The following is a 19,193-nucleotide window of genomic DNA, read 5'->3' on the forward strand; positions in this document are numbered from 1 at the left end:
AACGCTATGATCTTAACCACGTGCTTTTATTTTGAAGGCCAGCAAATCGGTCCGGTGAGTGTTGTCTTTACAATGACTATGGGAATTTATATACAGACTAACGTCTTGATAAACTGTTACTCCGTCATTTTACGTGACTCACCCGTGATCATCGTGATAGCGCAGTTAAAACCCTCAAATAATGATTTCAGTATCAGTAAGTGAAGAAATGGAGATACTACACGATGTTCTCGGCTTGGAGTGGATAGACGGTCGGAGTATTTTAATATTTGTCTGCGTTTTTCTGCTGTTGACTGATGTTTTGAAGAACAGAGTGCCGAGAAACTTTCCTCCCGGACCGTGGGCTCTTCCTTTCATTGGTGACCTCCATCGCATCAACCCTAACAGAATTCACCTGCAGTTCACAGAGGTTGGAGTCCATAGATAAACTATAATTTTTTAATATTGTACCGAACTGACTGTTGTGTAAATCACTGTGTTCAGAATAGTAGTCCAGCTGCAATAAAAAAACAATCTACTATTGTATTGCAGAGTTCTGCACAGAGTGCTCAGATTTCCCTGCTAGTAGAGGAAGGAAAGTTGTTTTTTTCTTTTTGACAGAGCTGAACGCATCAGATATAGAGAAGATCAGACAGTTAATTGCAAAGGGAACAGATTTGCTGTGTTGGCAGTCTAGTATATTGTTCTCTAATAAATTTCCAGTAAACTGGATAATGATCTTCAGTTTGGGGTCCAATACTATTATGTAATCGTAAATACAGTCTCAGAGGCTGAAAAAGACCTCCTTTTAGGAGCCTGTTTGTTTATACCGTTTTAACAAACACCCAAAAAAGAAAGAGTAATACCTTTATGAATATTAAAATAAATAAATAGATGTGCAATATGAGGCAAGAGTCCACTGTAAACAGGAAATCATTAACTCAAATAAAAGAAGGAAGCAGAAATGCACTTTATTCTATGTTTCCTCTATTCCCTTTTGTTGTGCTTATTTTCACCCAGACTTACAGAAACAAACCGATTCATAAAACAATCCCGAGAAAAATAAACTGTTGTGAGAGTTGAGGGTTGCAGTAATCTCCAGAATCATGCCTCTAGTGGCTTAAACAGCTTGCAGCTCAGTTCCTTTGGGAGACATTCATGTTTATGATGCGGCAGTGCTGCATTATGCAAGTCCCAGCAGTCACGTTTTTCATAATGTTGTAGTGGAATACACATTTTACCTTAAAATAATCACAAGGGAAGGAGAAAAAAATTCAAATCAGTATCAGTAATAATTCTGTTAAGTCAGTCTTGCACATGAACACCAAAAACTACACTAATCTGCTGTCTGTGTTCAGTTTGCAAAGAAGTATGGAAACATTTTCAGCCTTCGTCTTTTTGGTGGAAGGATTGTGGTCCTCAATGGCTACAAGCTTGTCAAAGAAGCATTGGTCCAACAAGGAGAAGACTTCACAGATCGTCCCAGCATACCAATCTTTGAAGATTTATTTGGGCATAAAGGTAATTTTGGTTGCCTTTTGCTTGATAAATTACTTGTTGGTGTTTAATAAGACCAGCACGTAGCTTGTGGTTATTAAATTCATTTCCAGGTGCTTCCAGTCCAATGCAGTTTTGTGTTTCCAAAAGGTCTTGTGGGTTCCAATGGTTATTCTTGGAAGCAGCAGAGGAGATTTGCGCTTCATACACTCAGAAACTTTGGTCTGGGCAAAAAGACCCTGGCGCTATCTGTCCAGCAGGAGTGCCGATATCTCACAGAGGCTTTTGCAGATCAGCAAGGTAGAAAAAGTCTCACCGTTTTACCGTAATATTTAACTTTAAATTATTTTTCACATTTATTACGTGGACATGTCATTTCCCTTTCCCTCCAATTTTGTGACACACCAAAATAAACCAAAATACAGCAAGTCATAAGTTAAGAAACATCACCATTCTCTGTATAAGAGCTGAAACAATTAGTCAATTTACATCAAATTAATCTTGTAAAGTTGTCATGAGAATTGCACTGGTGTTCGATGTTTGCTTCATACTGCATGTTTTAATGTGGGGTCCTTTATCTATTTTTTTTAGATTAATTTAGATCCTTTATTTGACAGTGGCAGTGGAGATCGACAGGAAATGTGAGGGAAAAAAATTGGGAAATGACATGAAAGGTTCAGCAGGCTGTAAATTGAACAAGGGCTTTTATGTGTGTGTTTTATCAATATTTCCTTTTTATTTTACAGGCAAGCCTTTCAATGCCCAGTCACTGATAACCAATGCTGTGTCCAACATTATCTGCTGTTTGGTGTTTGGGAATCGATTCGAGTACACTGACAAGCAGTACCAGTCCATTCTTCAGAATTTCAGTGAGACATTGTACTTGGAGGGAAGTGTGTGGGCACAGGTGAGCAGCTGTCTGTTATATGTAGCCGAGTAAATGGTAAAATATTTCACTCTGAAAAGTAGAAGTATTAAGCAGAATAGACTTGCATTACTGAAGTATAAATACCCAAAAATTATGCTCAAGTGCAGTACTTGAGTTGATTTCCACCACTGTGGGTGACAAACCAAACATAAGCAGAGTAAGATTTACTGCACTCCAGCAGGTGGTGGTATTTTCAGGTTTTGCGTCCAAACCCATCAGGTCATAAGATGGTAAATAAGTGGACCACAGGAACATCTGAAAATATGTAAATCTTCATTCATTGAAATGTGATAAAATCGAGATAGAAATGTCACTACTATTTCCTGACTGTCAGTTGATTTGGTTACAATCTTCCATCTCTGTAGTTGTACAACACAATGCCCTGGCTGATGAAGTGGCTGCCTGGTCCCCATCAGAAGATATTCACTCTGACACAGAGTATACTTGATTTCATAGAAATCAGGATCAAAGAGCACAGAGAAAACCTTGACCCCTCATCACCAAGAGACTACATTGATGCCTTCCTCATAGAAATGGGAGAGGTGAGATTTTTGTCTTTGTTTTTTTTGCATTTCTAATGAAATATGTTCACAGATTCTCACTTCTGTCTCTTGTGTCACTTATAGAAGGAGGACAAAGATTCTGGTTTTGATCTGACAAATCTGAGTTTTTGTACCCTTGACCTGTTTGGTGCTGGAACTGAAACTACTACCACCACTTTACACTGGGGGCTGCTGTACATGATCTACTACCCTGACATACAAGGTTTGTGTATGTGTGTAGGAGTAATCCTGCAATGCTTGCATCTTTTGTAAGCATCTGGCCATGACGTATTATTGTCAGGGGTCTTTCAGAGGTCAGCCCTGTACTGGGAGAGAAAGTGTGTGTGATGAGTAATTTAGATTAGATTAGATTAGATTAGATTTTGACTTTGTTGTTCCCATAGTGGGGAAATTCGGTCGTCACAGCAGCATAGAAAGAACAAAAAAGGTGCACACACTATGAAAAAGAGCAATGAATAAATACACACACACAGACTATATACACCAAAAAAGCAAATAAAATAAATAAAAATAAATAAATACAGTTTGGGATGAATGGAAAAAGTGATCAGTGCAATAAAATGAAACTGAATAGTGCCACATTATTTTATGATGGTGTTGAAAAGTCTAAGCAGTCAGAACAAATGACCTGCGGTAGCGCTCTTTCCTGCACTGAGGGTGCAGCAGTCTGCCACTGAAGGAGCTGCTTAAAGCTTCCACAGTCTCATGGAGAGGGTGAGAGGTGTTGTCCATGATCGATGTCAGCTTGGCTAACATCCACCTCTCACCCACCTCCTCTATGGAGTCCAGGGGACTGTCCAAGACAGAGCTGGCCCTTTTCACCAGCCTGTTCAGTCTCCTCCTGTCTCTCTCTGTACCTGCACAGCCCCAGCAGACCACTGCATAAAAGATGGCTGATGCCACCAAAGTGTCGTAAAATGTCCTCAGCAGAGTCCTGCAGTCTCCGAAGGACCTCTGTCTTCTCAGCAGATGGAGTCGACTCTGGCCCTTCTTGAAGAGGACATCCGTGTTGTCCGACCAGTCCAGTTTATTGTTGAGGTGAACACCCAGGAATTTATAAGCGTACACAATGTCAATGTCCAATCCGTGGATGTTCACCAGTGTAGTTGGGGTGACCTTCTTGCGGAAATCAATCACCATCTCCTTCGTCTTGCTGCCTGTAATCCGGAGGTGATTGAGATCACACCAGTCAACGAAGTCAGTGATGACCTCCCTGTACTCCAGATCGTTCCCTTCTGATACACGTCCAACGATGGCTGTATCATCAGAGAACTTCTGGATGTAGTCATCTACGCATCACACAGACTGATATTGTCTCCTGTTTTCACTGTGTGCAGAGAGAATCCAGGCTGAGATGGATGCTGTGATTGGTTCATCCAGAACGCCCTCTCTGACCGACAGAGAAAATCTGCCCTATACTGATGCAGTCATCCATGAGATGCAGAGAATGGCCAACATCCTCCCGCTCAATGTGGTCCGAATGGCAATCAAGGACACCACACTGGATAAGTACACAATCCCCAAGGTACACAATCCACACGTTAATGTGAGAGTTGTGCTTACTGTTTGTTATTTCATTCAGGAAGTCAGGTTTTCTGGCGCTTTAGCTTTTGAATGAAATACAAACACCATTTCCAGAAAAGTCTTCAAATGAGAAATGTCACTTTTGAACTGAGTGATATTTGTCTCACATTGGGCACAAAGTAGTGAGCGACGATCCATCGCTGCTTAAGACTGAGCCAGTCAAGATATTCTCACCTGTTGCCAAATCGCCTGCTTGTGGGTAAAACACAAAAACTTGAATTTTCAAAGAACCTTTCACTCCTTTTTTGTCCCAGCTTTCAAGTGTGTTGCAGGCATTAAATTTTAAATTTTGTTTATATTTACAAAATAGAATAAAGTTGGCCAGTAAAAACATTATAAATCTTTTCTTTGTACTTTTATTCATTAAATGGAGTAGGAAAACAATTAACAAATTACAGATTCTTGGTTTTACTGCATTTTATAAACTTTTCTAGAAATGGGGTTTGTACTTGTTAACTATGACTAAAATCCTTTTATCAAATAATGTAATGAACCAAAATGGTTTTCAGAGCTGTCCCTTCCCACTGTGAACATAATGTCATTTTAATTACATTATGAATTATTAAGATAGATGAGAAGTCCTTAAAGTTTATTTTTTGTTTATTTAAATATGTTACAAGTTAAATAAAACAAATGCTAAAGAAACATCCTTTTAATTAACACTTTTAATTAATTTTTTCAGGGCACCATGATAATGCCTACGCTCGACTCTGTCCTACATGATGAGTTGATGTGGGAAACTCCACACTCCTTTAACCCTCAACACTTTCTGGATCAGGATGGTAAATTTAGGAAGAGAGAGGCCTTCCTTCCTTTTTCTGCAGGTTAGTCAGTTGTTATAATCCTTCAAAACTCAGTTAACTGCTGTTTTAATTAAGGACTGGCAAAATGACAGAAATATAATTATGTAATTAATATTCACATTAATTATGTGAATAAAGCTCATCTCTTGTATTGTGTGTTCTCAGGTAAGCGTGTTTGTCTCGGAGAACAGCTGGCCAGGATGGAGTTATTCCTGTTTTTCACCTCCCTCCTTCAGAGGTTTTCATTCTCGGCCCCTGCTGGAGAGAAGCCCAGACTGGAGTTCAAGTTGGGAGCCACTCGTTGTCCTAAACCTTACCGCCTCTGCGCCGTACCACGTTAAACTAATAACATTCCCAAAGCGAACACGTCTGTTTCTCAGCACAGTCAAACAGGGTTCCACGACATTTATCCTGTGATCCATCAATAACATCTGCTATATGATTAAGAAAAATTAAAAAAAAGTTCTGATAAATTTTCCTTCTTCTCATGCACTTAGCTTTTCCAGTTAACCTTTTTACAGTATTAAAATAATCTACTGTCTATAAATATGCAACAAAATTGAATTTTCCCCCAGAATATCACTGGAAATTGCATTCCTACAATCATATCCACTTCACACTGAATGTGTCAGAAATGCTCAAACTTGATGTGTGATTGAATAGATTACACTGACAATTAATTCATGCTTTTGATTCAGGCAGCTATGTGTTAAAGCGCTCACTGTGGTTGCAGTCTGAGGTTTGGCACGTGAGACGATGGAGTCAGTCTCAGCGCTGTTTATCAGTTTGAAAATGTATTATGCCTGCTGCTATCGGGAAGTCAGTTTCATAGTAAACTGGATTCTTCAGTCAGGTTCTGCGGAGCATTAAATTTGTGTGAAAGAAAATTTCAATAAACAATTTTAAGTACTCAAAGGCTTTCAGAAGATTTTTCAGTTTTAATACATCAAACAACAAATTCTGTAATGTTACATTTAAAAAGAAGCACTTTCAAGTTTTTTTCTAACTTAAACTTTAAACTCAGAATATGTATAAATATTGTCAGCTCAGAGACCTGAGTGTGTTACACTTTGATGTTTTCAATGTGATCTTGATCAACTGTGTATGGCATTCACGTTTAGAATTACTATCAAGGAAAAAAAAAACTCAGAAGAAGTTTTTTTTATAACTTGAACTTTAAGCTTATCATATGAAGCAAATGTAATTCTGAAAATGTCCTAACCTCAAGCCTGAGATCTCTTTTATCTTTTCATGAATATACACCCTGTTAACAGTCTGGGTTTTCCCTCTAAGGCTTTTGAAGTCAGAGATGGAAAATAACTAGTGAAAGAGAATCACAAAAACTAGGTTAGCTTGAGAAAGTCCTTGAAGAGTCAACGCTCAAGCACTTGGAGGGATGACAAAAGTTACTGAGAAAAGTGAAGGGTCCAGTGTGAAGTGAATTCGGTCAGATCTAAAAATGTAAGTTTGTTTTACCACTCTCAAGATAAATATTTCAAAGACAGAACATGTATAAATATTGTCAGTTCAGAAACCTGAGCGTGTCCTACTTTGATGTTTTCGATGTGATCGTAATCAGCTGTGTTTTGCCATTCATGTTTAGAATTACTATCAAGAAAAAAAAACCTCAGAAGTGTCTAGACTGGTGGAAACCAGTATGGTGAAAGACAATGGTCAGCATATTTTTTATTCTAAAGACCAACGTAACAGTATGCTACATTCTGGGTTGATCACTTTATTATCTGCTAAGAACAGCATGTTTAATGAGAGCAGGTGCTGAGAAAACATACGTTAAAAGTCAACTGAACCTTTGCGGTGATGAAAAACAGGCAGCTGAAGTAGGGCACCAAAGTATTCAAACGAATGTTCAAAGATCATCTCCTAGGATACCACTAAACTAGGTCACTGACCTCTTTAAGATGTTTCACTCACATAACAGAGATCACTTTAGTCAGAGTCATCTAACAAAGCAAGTAGTCTAAGGAAGATTGATGCTGGTGAAAACCTCACTTGATGGTGTCTTGATAAGAAAACCCTGATGGCATGAAATCCTGGTGAGTTGTATCTGAACATCTAGAGTAACTTTATATTTTGTGGGGTCTTTGATGAGCAAGAAAATGTTGAAAAGCCTGTAATAGAACTGGAAGTGATCAAACTTTCAGGGTGCCATATAAAATCAGATGCTTAGATTTGATGCAGTGAATGTTAACCTCAGTTCATCTCATTTGTATTAGCAGGTTCACACAGTGATAGAAATGTTATTTATCTGACATGGTGCATGTGTCACAGAGCGTCTATACCTGGAAACACTTCTGGAAATGTTATTAGGATAAGATCAACTAAACACCACTTCCTCCTCATGTAAGCCTGAATACTCCTGTGCACAGATGACTGAGGTAAATTATGAAGATCACTTTATGTGTGAAAATTCCTATGAAGTGACTTGTGATTTATGAAGAAACCTTTTTTTTTTTTTACAGCTGCTGAGTAGCTTTAACAAGATTCAGAAAGATGAGCTGAACTGAGATGAATCTCTCCTCAACCTTTTGGAGATGCATAATCGTCCTTCTTACTTTTTCCACCAATCGTGAGTGTTACAGTATCTAGCACTCTATCTATTCTACAAATATCCAGGATACTATTACCTGCTTTGTTTAATGCAGTTGAGTCCCAGACTCAGTGAGAACAGTATCACAGTTTGGTAGTTTTTTTTTTTTTTTTTAACTGTAAACCTTGCTGTAGCTCTCACCACAGCTGCAAGGTAAAAAATATTTTTATTTTTATTTTTTTTAGATTATCTGTAAAATAATCATAGAAATATTAAATATCATTTTTTTAAATTTTGGTCTCAAACTGTTATTTGCATGCCTTATTTGACACGGGATAGTTTCACACAATCACATACCTGACAGTAGTGACACATTTTAAATACACAATGATTTACAGTAATTGTGTTTTCTGTGAAGCGGGTAGTAATATGTTCCATCTCATTTTAATCATACTTTTAAACCCAAGCATATTTCCTCTACCTGGGATACGAATGCTCGGAAACCTTGTGGTGCGTCTCTTTTCTGTACAGGTTGCCCTCTGCTCCATGCTGGCTGCAGGCACTTCAAACCTCTTGGCTACCTGACAGTAGAGCCAGCTCCTCTCTTCCGCATGGGCTCAAACCTGACAGTGTACTGCCACCTCGCAAAATGTCAACAGAGGTAGTAATGGAAGAAATGCAACACACTATAATGTATACACAACGATGTATTGTCTTTTGTGTCTGTACTTAAGCATGATATTCATTCAGTTAGCATAAAACATCTTATTTTGCTTTGTTGTCTTTTAAAATGTGTTATATTTCTGACTTCCAGGTTCAAATTGACCCTGGTGCTGAATGATGAGACCGTGTATCCATGGAAGACAGAAAACTGCACTGCAGTATTCAATCTGACCAGTGTGCAGGTGCCACTGTCCAAAGTGCACTGCAACCTGGCGAGTGCTCAGCCACCAAGGATTGTAAATGGACTGGATCTACATGCCGGCCGTATGTACAGATGGCTTTGATGTCTACAGTCATATACAGTTAGGATTGTAGTAATTTAAAAAGAAGACTGTTTTTGCTAAGGAGAATAAATATGCAAATACAAAATTATGTACAGTTGTACAAATATACAATTACATACAAACTTACAGCTTAATACCTCATTGCTGAGGACTTAATACATGATAAGGTAGGTGGTAGCAAGATCTTTTCCTAAGTAGTCGTTATGGTGTTGCCACTAGTTAAATAAAGTGAATGTCAAGCAGACATACTGAGAATCAGAATCAGAATCAGCTTTATTGGCCAGGTACGTTTACACATATAAGGAATTTGACTCTGGTTGTAGATTCTCTCTCAGGGTGCAAAAAACAAAAACAGACAGACATATATATATATATAAGAAACAAATATATACATATATACACCTAAACAATGGTGCAATTGCACCTCGTGCCAATGGTGCTAATGCAGTTGGGTATCGTGCAAAACGTCCAGTGATGTTGAAGATGTTATGTGTTGAGCAGAGTGACGGCCTGCTGATAAAAACCGTTCTTGTTTCTGGTGGTCTTGGCACACAGCGCTCTGTAGCGCCTCCGAGAGGGGAGGAGCTGAAACAGAGGGTGTCCAGGATGGGATGGATCTGCAGAGGTGCTACCGGCCCGTTTCCAGACTCTAGATGTGTATTAGTCCTGAATGGAGGGCAGGTCGGCACCGATGATTTTCTCTGCAGTCCTGACTGTCCGTTGTAGTCTGTTCCTCTCCTGTTTGGTGTCCGATCAAAACCAGACAGTGACGGAGGTTCAGAGAACAGACTCTGAGAACAGGCACTGTAGAACTGGATCAGCAGCTCCTGGGGCAGGTTGAGCTTCCTGAGCTGCCGCAGGAGGTACATTCGCTGCTGGGCCTTCTTGATGATGGAGTTGATGTTGGACTCCCACTTAAGGTCCTAGGAGATTGTGGATGTCTGTGGAACCAAAGCAGTTGATGGAGTAGTGAGCCAAAAAAATGCAGGAACGAGATAATAATAGTTAGCATTCCTCAGCAGGTATAAAAAATAGAAGTGTGTTTTATTTTTGATTCTTTGCCTTTAAAGTCCCTCCTGATATACCTGGAAATGTTTTCTGTGAAACAACAAGGACCTCCGACTTAATAAACTGCTCATGGAAGAGAGGACAGGAAACACACTTCCTTACGTCCTACAACATTTCAGTCAGAAGGTATGGTGTTTTGGTGTTTTTTGTTTTTTTTTATGTGTCCCCATACAACAACAGCTAACCTCATTGTTAATTTTATTATCAGAGAAAATGGGACCGAGATACATTTCAATCAAATCCAAGATGCTGGAAAAATCTCGATACCACGAGCAATGTTAGACGTGAACACTAAATACCTGCTGAACATCACTGCTTACAATCACCTCGGGTTGTCACAATCTGATCCATTCATCCTCTCCGTGAAGGACATAGGTAAGCTTTTACTTCTCTAACACTTTATGAAAGAGTCAGTATGAACAGAAATACCCTTTTTAATTAATTCATTTTGTATCGTTATTATTGTGTTTCTGTAGAAATGAGTCATCCTGTGAAGTGCTGTGTTTAGACAGTTGTTTTATTTTCACAGTTTGACTCATTTGACCCATCTATCAAAAAGATGTTTCTCAGTTTTTTGCAATATGTGACAATTTGGCCCGCCTCCGTCACTTTTTCAAGTTTGAACTGTCACTTCCACATCCTCGACTGTCTGAGCCATTACAGAATTTGAAGCGGTTTTATTGATTGTTTGCGAGAACTTATCAAACTCTTTTCTTTGCATAGCAGTGATACCAGAGGCCCCTTATATTATGCATATAGAGTTTGACAGCAAATCGATCGTAGCCATGGTGCAATGGAAAACCGCTGAATCCTCAGAGCATCTCAGAGGCTCCTGCATCAGGCTGCGGTCAGATACAGTTTCCTGGGTAAAGTGACGTTATGACATCTGTGACAGCTTTGGGATTATTTGCAGCATCCTCCGTTACCAGGCTGTGTGCAGGTGACCTGACCTCTTCATGTTTTTAGGAAGTGAGAGAGGGAACAGAGATCAGTGAGGGTCTGATTCAAGTGGACAACCTGAAGCCTCTCACTGATTATGAGTTCCAGATGAGAACCTGTAACTCAACATCAGGGCTCACACATACCAACACCACCGGCAAAAGCTTACTTTGCAGCAAATGGAGCCTGTCTGTGAGAAAGACAAGCCCTGGAAAAGGCGAGTTTAAAATTCTTACTTATACTAAATGTGATCTTGTAAGAGTTTATTGTCAGGGCTGTCAACTCAGTTTTACCTAATCTCCAGGTCCGTCTCAGCAGCTACATGTGTGGAGGATGATAGGTAACCCGGGGACAGACGGGTTACGGACAGTGATGGTTTTCTGGAAGGTAATGCATCATAGCTATTCATTAGGAGCTGGCTTTTACACTGATACTGCCAACTGTGTAATACAAAAGAACATCACACACCAGAGATGGTTTATTTTGATAAATCGAGTGGTAATGACGCAGAAAGCCTTCAAGCTCATCAGCAATGTTTTCCTTTTCGCAGAGATTTACATATTGAGATAGCTACCACTTTCATGTTTGTACAACAACAGAAATTTCCTGAACAATGTCTGGGCACAAAACAGTCAGACATTAATAGACACCATAACTTGTGGATTTACACTTTGATTTTGGTTTGGATTAAAAATTGGAGATATGTTGATTAATGAGCTTTGCAGGTGCTGGAAGGTGGATCTTGTTTCCCTTGAACAGAGCCATGCGTTTTCTGTAGCTTAATTTTTAATTTTAATTCCCAGACATGAAAATGGTATATCAGTCCTCCCATCAAACTCTTGGCAAATAAGCAAATACATATACAGTTGCATATCCTAAACTTTTATACTGTTCCCTAAATGTACTTACTGGATGATGTAAAAGAGTAACTATCACATGAATAAACTTCTTCCTCAGCCCCCACCCCCAGAGGATTACAGCAGTAAATTGTTGCAGTACAAGATCCTTCTGTCCAATGACCAGAAACAGGAGGTGACCTGTGCTGCTGCTTTGAGCCAGTGTTCAGTTCAGGTACCATCAGACATTCAGACACTTAGTGTCACAGCTGTCACCTCATATGGGACGTCTCCACCAGCTGACGTGACACTCAGACAATCAGGTACAACAATATCACACACAGAACAAAAAAAAAAAAACGGTGTGTTAAAATTGAACTCATTAAAGTGGAATTGTTGTCTGGCGTCGTCATGTTCAGGTGATCTGGGGCCTGCTCTGGGAGAGTTTGTTCCTGCAGCTAATAGCAGTGCTGTGCTCGTCTCCTGGTCTTGGCCGGGGAACAAACACCTGTCGACAATTGAAGGAAAACTGTTGTTCTGTGTGATAGAATGGGCAAGTGTACCTGCAGCAGGGCTGCAGTGGCAGAAGCTGACAAAAGATCTAAAACAAACATCAATCACAGGTAAGCCTTTTATTTGTTTCCAAAGGCTGCTAAGAAATGTGCACACACGCACGCAAACATAAACAAAATCACACATGCATCACATAAAACACACAATGTTTCATCCCAAGACATTCATCAATCAAAAGACAGAAGGTCCTCAGCTGAGCTCCAGTAGGGACCTCTTGTGTCCATTTGGTGTGTTGCACTCGTTTGTCCCTTTTGGTTTTTTGTCACAACAGTGCCTCTGAAGAATTTTAAATCTACATGATACTCTACCTACAAAACCGACCTACCTACCTATCCTAATATAGATGAAACCAATGTTCATGAGCAAATCTTAATGGTTGTGAAATAAAGTGCAGTTTTCTTCTCTGATATTGTTTCAGGTTTGACTGCTGGTGTGAGGCACAATGTCTCTTTGTATGCTGTGACCACTAGAGGCGTCAGTGTTCCATCATCCAGCCTCATTTACTCCAGAGAACAGAGTAAGATTTTTTTTATCAACAGCCTGGACAGGTCGGCGGTTTATCACAAGGCCAGCACATAGCGACAGACCGAAACAAAGACACTCTCATTCATACCTAAGGGCAATTTTGTAGAATTACCAATGAACCTGCCATGCATGTCTTTGGATGGTGGGAGGAAGCCAGAGTTCCCACAGAGAACCCACACAAGGGCAGTGAGAACATGCAAACTCCACACAGAAAGGCCCAGGATCAAACTCCGAACCTTTTCACTGTGGTGTGACAGTGCTAACCACTGCACCACTGTGTCACCGATTTATAGACTCTTCACAGATTATTCCAACAATTTTGAAGATAAAAAATGTTCAACATTTGTTAATCATATAATAGATCTTGTATGCTTTCATGAGGGGCAGTGCAGCATGTGCATTATTCTCTCACTGTGCGTGTTTCAGGGCCAGTTTCTGGTCCCAACATGTCCGTGCTGGTCCATGAGGCCAAACGGATCCTGATCCAATGGGACGAGCTGCCTGTAGACCAGCAGAGGGGCTTCATCACAGAGTACACCATCTATTTCCGGATGCTGAACTCCAGCAGCACAGAACTCAGTGGTGAGCGCCTACATATTAATTCAAAAGATTTGGGCATTTTTCAAAAATGTGTAAAACTGTCAGATCAAACAATTAATCAATTAAATGAAGAACATGAAAATAATAATGAAAATTGTTGTTAACTGCTGCCTTATAAGCAAAAGGCTGTTTTCACTTTATAATAAACATGGTATAGTATGCCAGAAGAAATCTCAGAAACAGATATTTTAAAACCAAATGTAACCTGTAATCAACCTAAACTTAACATGGCCAGAGACCACCTAGGAAAGAATTTGGACTTTTAATCTGTAGAACTCTACATCTATGTTATTCAGCTGCTTTTTCAGATATGCTAAGCTTCTCCTTCACAATAAAATCACTTGTTAATTTGATCTGGAGTTTTGGGCAAAATACAACTTAACAGTGAGTTTCCTATTCTTGTACATCACAAGTCGTGCGTTTATGGGGCTCATTTTACCACAAGTTCAGTTGTACTCAAGCTTGTACTTTACCTTGGTCATGCACAGGCTTTCTGTGACGTCTGTGTGTGTAACCATCTGGGAAAGGAAATGCAGCACGGATGCTACTTTTATACAATGGAAAGTGCAACCACTACTCCATTGTCCCGCCCACAAAGCTGCATCATCAGCAGGGTTTTTCTGCTCTCACTTCCCGTAATGTCACAAAATTCAAATGTTAAACTGTTGGTTGATTCTTTTATGGATAATTACCTATTGGAACAGCTAAAAGGAGAGTGCAGGTACAATATCCAACAGGACAACAGAGCCAGTGGCTCTGCTGGTATTACGGACATTAAAACATGCTAGTTTTGATTATTTGGTTATGTGTGTCTGGCAATTTTTTATATATATATATTCGGTTGAATGGATGTTCAGTAGAGAGCAAACCAATGTTTCAAACCCTGGTTGTCATCATTTTCACCGTGTCTTCAGTTTTGTAGAATTTGGCTTTGACCACAAACAGGAAGCCATGTGGTTACATGCACACATGCAACCATGAAGGTTGTCGCTAACCAGCCTGCTGTACATACTATTTCTTACTGATTACTTCAGTGTAAAAGCACCTGCGCGCTTGCCTTGTCCTCTTTCTGATGTGTTGTGTGTGTGTACTGAATGCTACTGTTTGCATTACTCTAGTCGAGGTTTTACTCAAAATTATTTGAATATATTGTGTTTTTCTCGTGCTGTTTTAGTTTGTGACTCATTTTCCAAAACAACTCTTTACCACAGCGAGGTTATAATCTGCTACTAGCAGTTATTGTTTCATTGCACTGACAAAAACATTAACTGGACATGAATCTTCATACATGCATATTCAACCTTTTATGACTCCGCACCGGTGACAGCTGTGGCCGGAGGCATTACTGTATGTTTTCAGCTTCTTCGTCCGTTCACCCCATTCTTGTGAACACAATATGTCAGGAACGCCTTATGGAAATTTCTTACAATACAATTGTTCTCTTGGCCTAAAAAAATTAACTGATTAGATTTTGGTTATCAAAGATCAAGGCCACTGTGACCTCTCGTATCTCCCATCCATCAGTCCAATTCTCATGGACGAATTACCTCAGGAATGCTATGAGGGAATTTCTTCAAATTGGACTCAAGGATGAACTGATTAGATATTGGCGGTCAAGGGTCAAAGGTCAGTGTGACTTCTCAACTCTGTGGCCAAGACTCAAGAATTAATATTCCATTCATGACAACATTGCACACAAATGTGTAAGACATTAAAATGATGATGTGAGGACATTTTATATCAAAAAGTTGAAAGGTCAACTTCATTGTGATTCGATGTTTAGATTCCATAGCAGATAGTTCAGTCAGCCAACTAAAATAGCTTGTTATGTAAATGTAGAATAATTCACAGCATTGATGTTTGTTGTCAAGGCTCTGACTGTCACTCTTCAATCAACACCATGCAATTCTTGCCTACTTGCTGATTTTAAAGCTTAAAATACTTAAATAACCATTGTTTTTCCTGCCTTAAAGACGAACCTAACTCTCATTTGCTTCTCTCCAGTGACAGTGCCAGGATCAGGCCCCCGACAGATTTGGCTGGACTGTCCTGGAGGAGCTTTGGCTCTCCAGCTGACTGCGTCCACCTCGGCAGGAGAGGGACCTCGAGGGAGACGCATCTCCTCTCAGCCTGCTGCTCCTGAATGTGTGTCTCCTGCTGCCATCTTTTTCTCCCCATTAAAACCACAAATACCAACCCATTGAGCTTGTACTTTTCCCTTCTATTCATTTTAGGGCTACTAACATTAATATGAGAGGAATAAAGTAGTCTTAACTCTCTGACAACTAAGCTGCTAAACTGTGGTGTCTTTCCCTTCTTGACTCTTCTAGTTGGCCTGGTGATTGTGATTGTTTTCATCATTACTGTCTTCATTGTGATCATAGCCAACCTGATGTGTTGGAGTTGTGTGAGGAAAAGGTATTGATAAACATTATTCATACTCAAAATCTTGTTGTTTCATGGAAGTCCAAGTGGCAAAGCAAGGCAGATATCTTGTAGTTTTTCCAATACTGAGCTCTGAAAAGCTGTTTGTCTTTATATCCTAGAATCAAACAGAAATGTGTAACCTGGGGACCTGCCTGGCTTGTTGAAGACTTGCCAAAACCAGGACACAGTAATGCCATCAGGCTGCTGGGGGTAATCCAAGTAAGCTTCATGCCTCCCTCTTTTTGTGTGAACTGCTGTCATCATTGCAGTTTGTTACCATTTTCATTAAGTTTTGAAATATTCAAAAACAGGCTTAAGGTTTACCAGTCTGAACTATAGTAGGAAGTGGAGTAATGCTTACTTCCTGCTTTCATTCTGACACATCCAGATACGTTTTGTTGTTGATAATAAAACATTGTGATGATGCCTGCTTGTCCAACACATTTGCAATATGTTACATCTCTTCAGATGTAACAATGACTTTCTTTTTCTTTTTCTTTTGTTGCCTCCAGGATGACAGAAGTGAACCATTATTCTCATCCACTGATAGCGATCCTCCGCTGTCCCCCATCATCATAATCTCCCAGAAGCAGAGGGATGACGTTTACCCCACCGTCCACATTGAAGCGTCCCACACTGGATTAGGACAACCCACAGCGGAGACAACTTTCCTGACGTCAGATACAGGGACAAATTTTGTTAACAGCCAGCTGGAACATGTCAGCTACAAACCACATGTTGCTCCTTTGAGTCCACAAGAAAAAGAGGCGGAGGATGCAGAGGAGAAGCAGATGGACAGTCCAGCGAGAACAGAGGAACACTTATCAAGTGAATTTCAAAAATTCGTGGGAGGCTTATTGCCAAGTGTTAAAGTGGATTACTCAGATTCATCTTGGGGACTAACTTCCGACTCTGTTAGTGCTCTTCCGTGGCCTAAAACTTCTGAAACGAGTGTCGTGAATCGAAGCTTCTTGCAAGAGAGGAGAGGGCCTGAGGAGGGTGAGGAGGCTGACTCTCCCTCTCCAGACTTCCAACAGGATGACATCATGACCCCTGACCCAAAAGACACTTGCTTGTATGAGTGTACAGGTGAGACAACTCTGAATGGCGGTTATTTCCCTCAGGTTGCTGCTGTCAGCCACCCTACACCGTGACACACAGTAGGGATGATGGGAATTCCACACACAGGAAACTGATCCTCAAGAAAGCATTAATGAAGCATCACTTCACTTCAAAAGATCTCAGTGACTTTGTGTGATTAGAGGAAAGTCTCAAAAACAAGGTGATTATATATTGAATTTGATTATACAACAGGTAATTTCGACCCAGCGATCTGATTGGTCAACTGTACATTTGGAACGTGCTGAAATCATCATGACATCACACCCTGCTCATCACTAAAACTATCACTCCGCCTTCTCCATGGGAATATATAATTGCAAATGAATTTACTATAATATGCAAATAATGTTGTTTTTACTTGTTGTAGGTCTACTAATTGTGACCCATTTGGTGAAATCTGGTCTCTTTCGATCCATTTTTGTCGCTCCTAATACTACAGATAGTTGCGTACGCCCAGCACCGGCTAGCTTGACCGGTTTGGTTTTAACACGTAACACGGTGCGCCATCGATTTATTTTTTTTCAGCAGATATCTTACTTACAACAAGATTGAGCAAGCTAAACAGTTTAGTGTTTCTATGTGCTGTATTTATTCAGTTTGAGAAAGGATCTCTAGAAAGCAATAAAAACGGAATAGGTGTCGTCTCTGTTGCTAGGTCGTTGCTCAGGGTGGGACTACTTCTTGGAGTGGTAAACATTGCATACATTATATTTGCTTCTACTGAGGCGACTGTCCCCCCCCCCCCCCCAGTTGGTTAGTCTTGTCCCAAGTATTGCCATTGTATAATCGCAATATTTCACAAACTTTTTTTTTACTTCAGTGACGCAAGCGCCTCAGTCTTGACTGTTGTGCCAAAAACCACTTTAAAGCACACACCCTCTCCTGTGATATTGCTTGATTAAATATGGTTCTAATGGGGCAAAGCAATGGCTGAGTGGTTTGGGTGCAGCGCTCAAGAGCCAAAATGTCTCTGGTTTGAATCCCAGCCGGCTAGATATTTGCTGCACGTCATTCCCCTGCTGTCCTTTAATGCACTCCTGTCTCTATACTGTATCAGAATAAAGGCAAAAATAAAGGAAGACAATTTTTTTATTTTTTATTCTATTAAGTGTGTGCGGCTAAGTTAGCACAGTCTCTTACATACATTAAAGTAATCAATGTGTTTATCTCGTGTTTATTGAATCGTGTTTTAAAGCTTTTAAGTAATTGAGTGAGTATGTCATTCATTAGGAGAATATTTTGGGATGGCTGGTCGTGAAAAATCCCTGTAATATCTCCATGACACTAACCCCCTTCACTTCTCCTCATCTGCCACCATGGAGTTGGCATATTTAGTTTTTAGCGGAGTAGCCTCACAGCTACTGGATGGATTACCACTAAATTTGGTAGATATATAAGATGCCTGGAGAATGAATCCTACTGATTTAAAGGGTCTTCAGGGTGCAAATGAACCAGGTGAAATACTTTAGCATGATAGTGGACAGACTGGTGCAAGATTTTGCACAGACATTCGAGGGTCCAAGAGGATGTACTCCAATGGAGTTTGGAGTTTGTGGTTGGTTGGATTGTAATGCAATTTAGTACATAAGCTACATGCATTTTCCTGTCAAATACCAAACAACTGTTGAATTAACATCTGCTGCCGTGGCTCCTTCTCGACCCTAAATTTTGTATTTGTTCTTTCCTCATTTCTTGGTAATTTCCTTTTTTATTTTGTTACTCACTCCTTCTCTCGTTTCAGGTATCTTCACTACACTTTATATTTAAGACACACCTATTCACATTTAAAAAGTAAAGATGCAAATCCTGTAATACCCATCCTACTATTGAGTCAAAACATCTGTCCTGTGTTACATAACTGTTGCTTTAATATTAGGGTGTGACCTCTGTATCTTTCTAGCCACTCTGTTTTTGTGAGCAGTGAAGTGTCACTGAGTGTGAAATTATTCCAAAACACACGCAGGCAATTGACGGTTGGGGCTTTGCCTGGTGTTAGTAGCGTGCTTCTAAACCCCCAGTTCTACTCATACAGGGACCACCTGCACTTGAACACCGTTTTTCAGAGCTGTTTCACTTCCTTATTCATAATCACAATTTCAGAGGGGTCTCCTTTTCATTGACAGGCTCAAATTGTAGGAGAGCTGCAGGTTCCTCATTGTCTTCAAGAATAATCTGTCATTACTCTTGCTGTTGT

At 40.0% G+C, this 19,193-nt stretch overlaps 2 protein-coding genes across 2 annotated transcripts; both read left to right on the forward strand.

Annotated features, from left to right (window-relative positions):
- Positions 1 to 103: 103 nt before the first annotated feature.
- Positions 104 to 6,250, forward strand: LOC138618817 (cytochrome P450 2J4-like). The gene is made up of 9 exons (XM_069694819.1): positions 104 to 409; positions 1,338 to 1,500; positions 1,627 to 1,776; positions 2,223 to 2,383; positions 2,770 to 2,946; positions 3,031 to 3,169; positions 4,305 to 4,492; positions 5,234 to 5,375; positions 5,520 to 6,250. Exons 1-9 carry the CDS (start codon positions 182 to 184, stop codon positions 5,693 to 5,695), a joined length of 1,524 nt encoding a protein of 507 aa, XP_069550920.1. The 5' UTR covers positions 104 to 181; the 3' UTR covers positions 5,696 to 6,250.
- A 1,630-nt stretch (positions 6,251 to 7,880) lies between these two features.
- Positions 7,881 to 18,165, forward strand: il23r (interleukin 23 receptor). Its single transcript, XM_069694639.1, has 16 exons — positions 7,881 to 7,941; positions 8,434 to 8,563; positions 8,717 to 8,889; positions 9,980 to 10,103; positions 10,186 to 10,352; positions 10,704 to 10,843; positions 10,944 to 11,133; positions 11,221 to 11,303; positions 11,874 to 12,075; positions 12,172 to 12,375; positions 12,744 to 12,842; positions 13,277 to 13,432; positions 15,455 to 15,595; positions 15,781 to 15,868; positions 15,997 to 16,087; positions 16,390 to 18,165. Exons 1-16 carry the CDS (start codon positions 7,881 to 7,883, stop codon positions 17,029 to 17,031), a joined length of 2,691 nt encoding a protein of 896 aa, XP_069550740.1. The 3' UTR covers positions 17,032 to 18,165.
- Positions 18,166 to 19,193: the final 1,028 nt, after the last annotated feature.

The sequence above is a fragment of the Brachyistius frenatus genome, unplaced genomic scaffold (assembly GCF_029030835.1).
Source record: "Brachyistius frenatus isolate BFR_SWC_R1_liver_20210118 unplaced genomic scaffold, ASM2903083v1 Contig_18, whole genome shotgun sequence".
Lineage (NCBI taxonomy): Eukaryota > Metazoa > Chordata > Actinopteri > Embiotocidae > Brachyistius > Brachyistius frenatus.

Coding starts and splice junctions, on each gene's coding strand:
- LOC138618817 (XM_069694819.1), top strand. CDS start 182: ATGATTTCAGTATCAGTAAGTGAAGAAATGGAGATACTACACGATGTT. Junction 3,170..4,304: donor CTACTACCCTGACATACAAG/GTTTGTGTATGT, acceptor CACTGTGTGCAG/AGAGAATCCAGGCTGAGATG. Junction 4,493..5,233: donor ATAAGTACACAATCCCCAAG/GTACACAATCCA, acceptor TAATTTTTTCAG/GGCACCATGATAATGCCTAC.
- il23r (XM_069694639.1), top strand. CDS start 7,881: ATGAATCTCTCCTCAACCTTTTGGAGATGCATAATCGTCCTTCTTACT. Junction 10,844..10,943: donor GGTCAGATACAGTTTCCTGG/GTAAAGTGACGT, acceptor TCATGTTTTTAG/GAAGTGAGAGAGGGAACAGA. Junction 11,134..11,220: donor AAAGACAAGCCCTGGAAAAG/GCGAGTTTAAAA, acceptor CCTAATCTCCAG/GTCCGTCTCAGCAGCTACAT.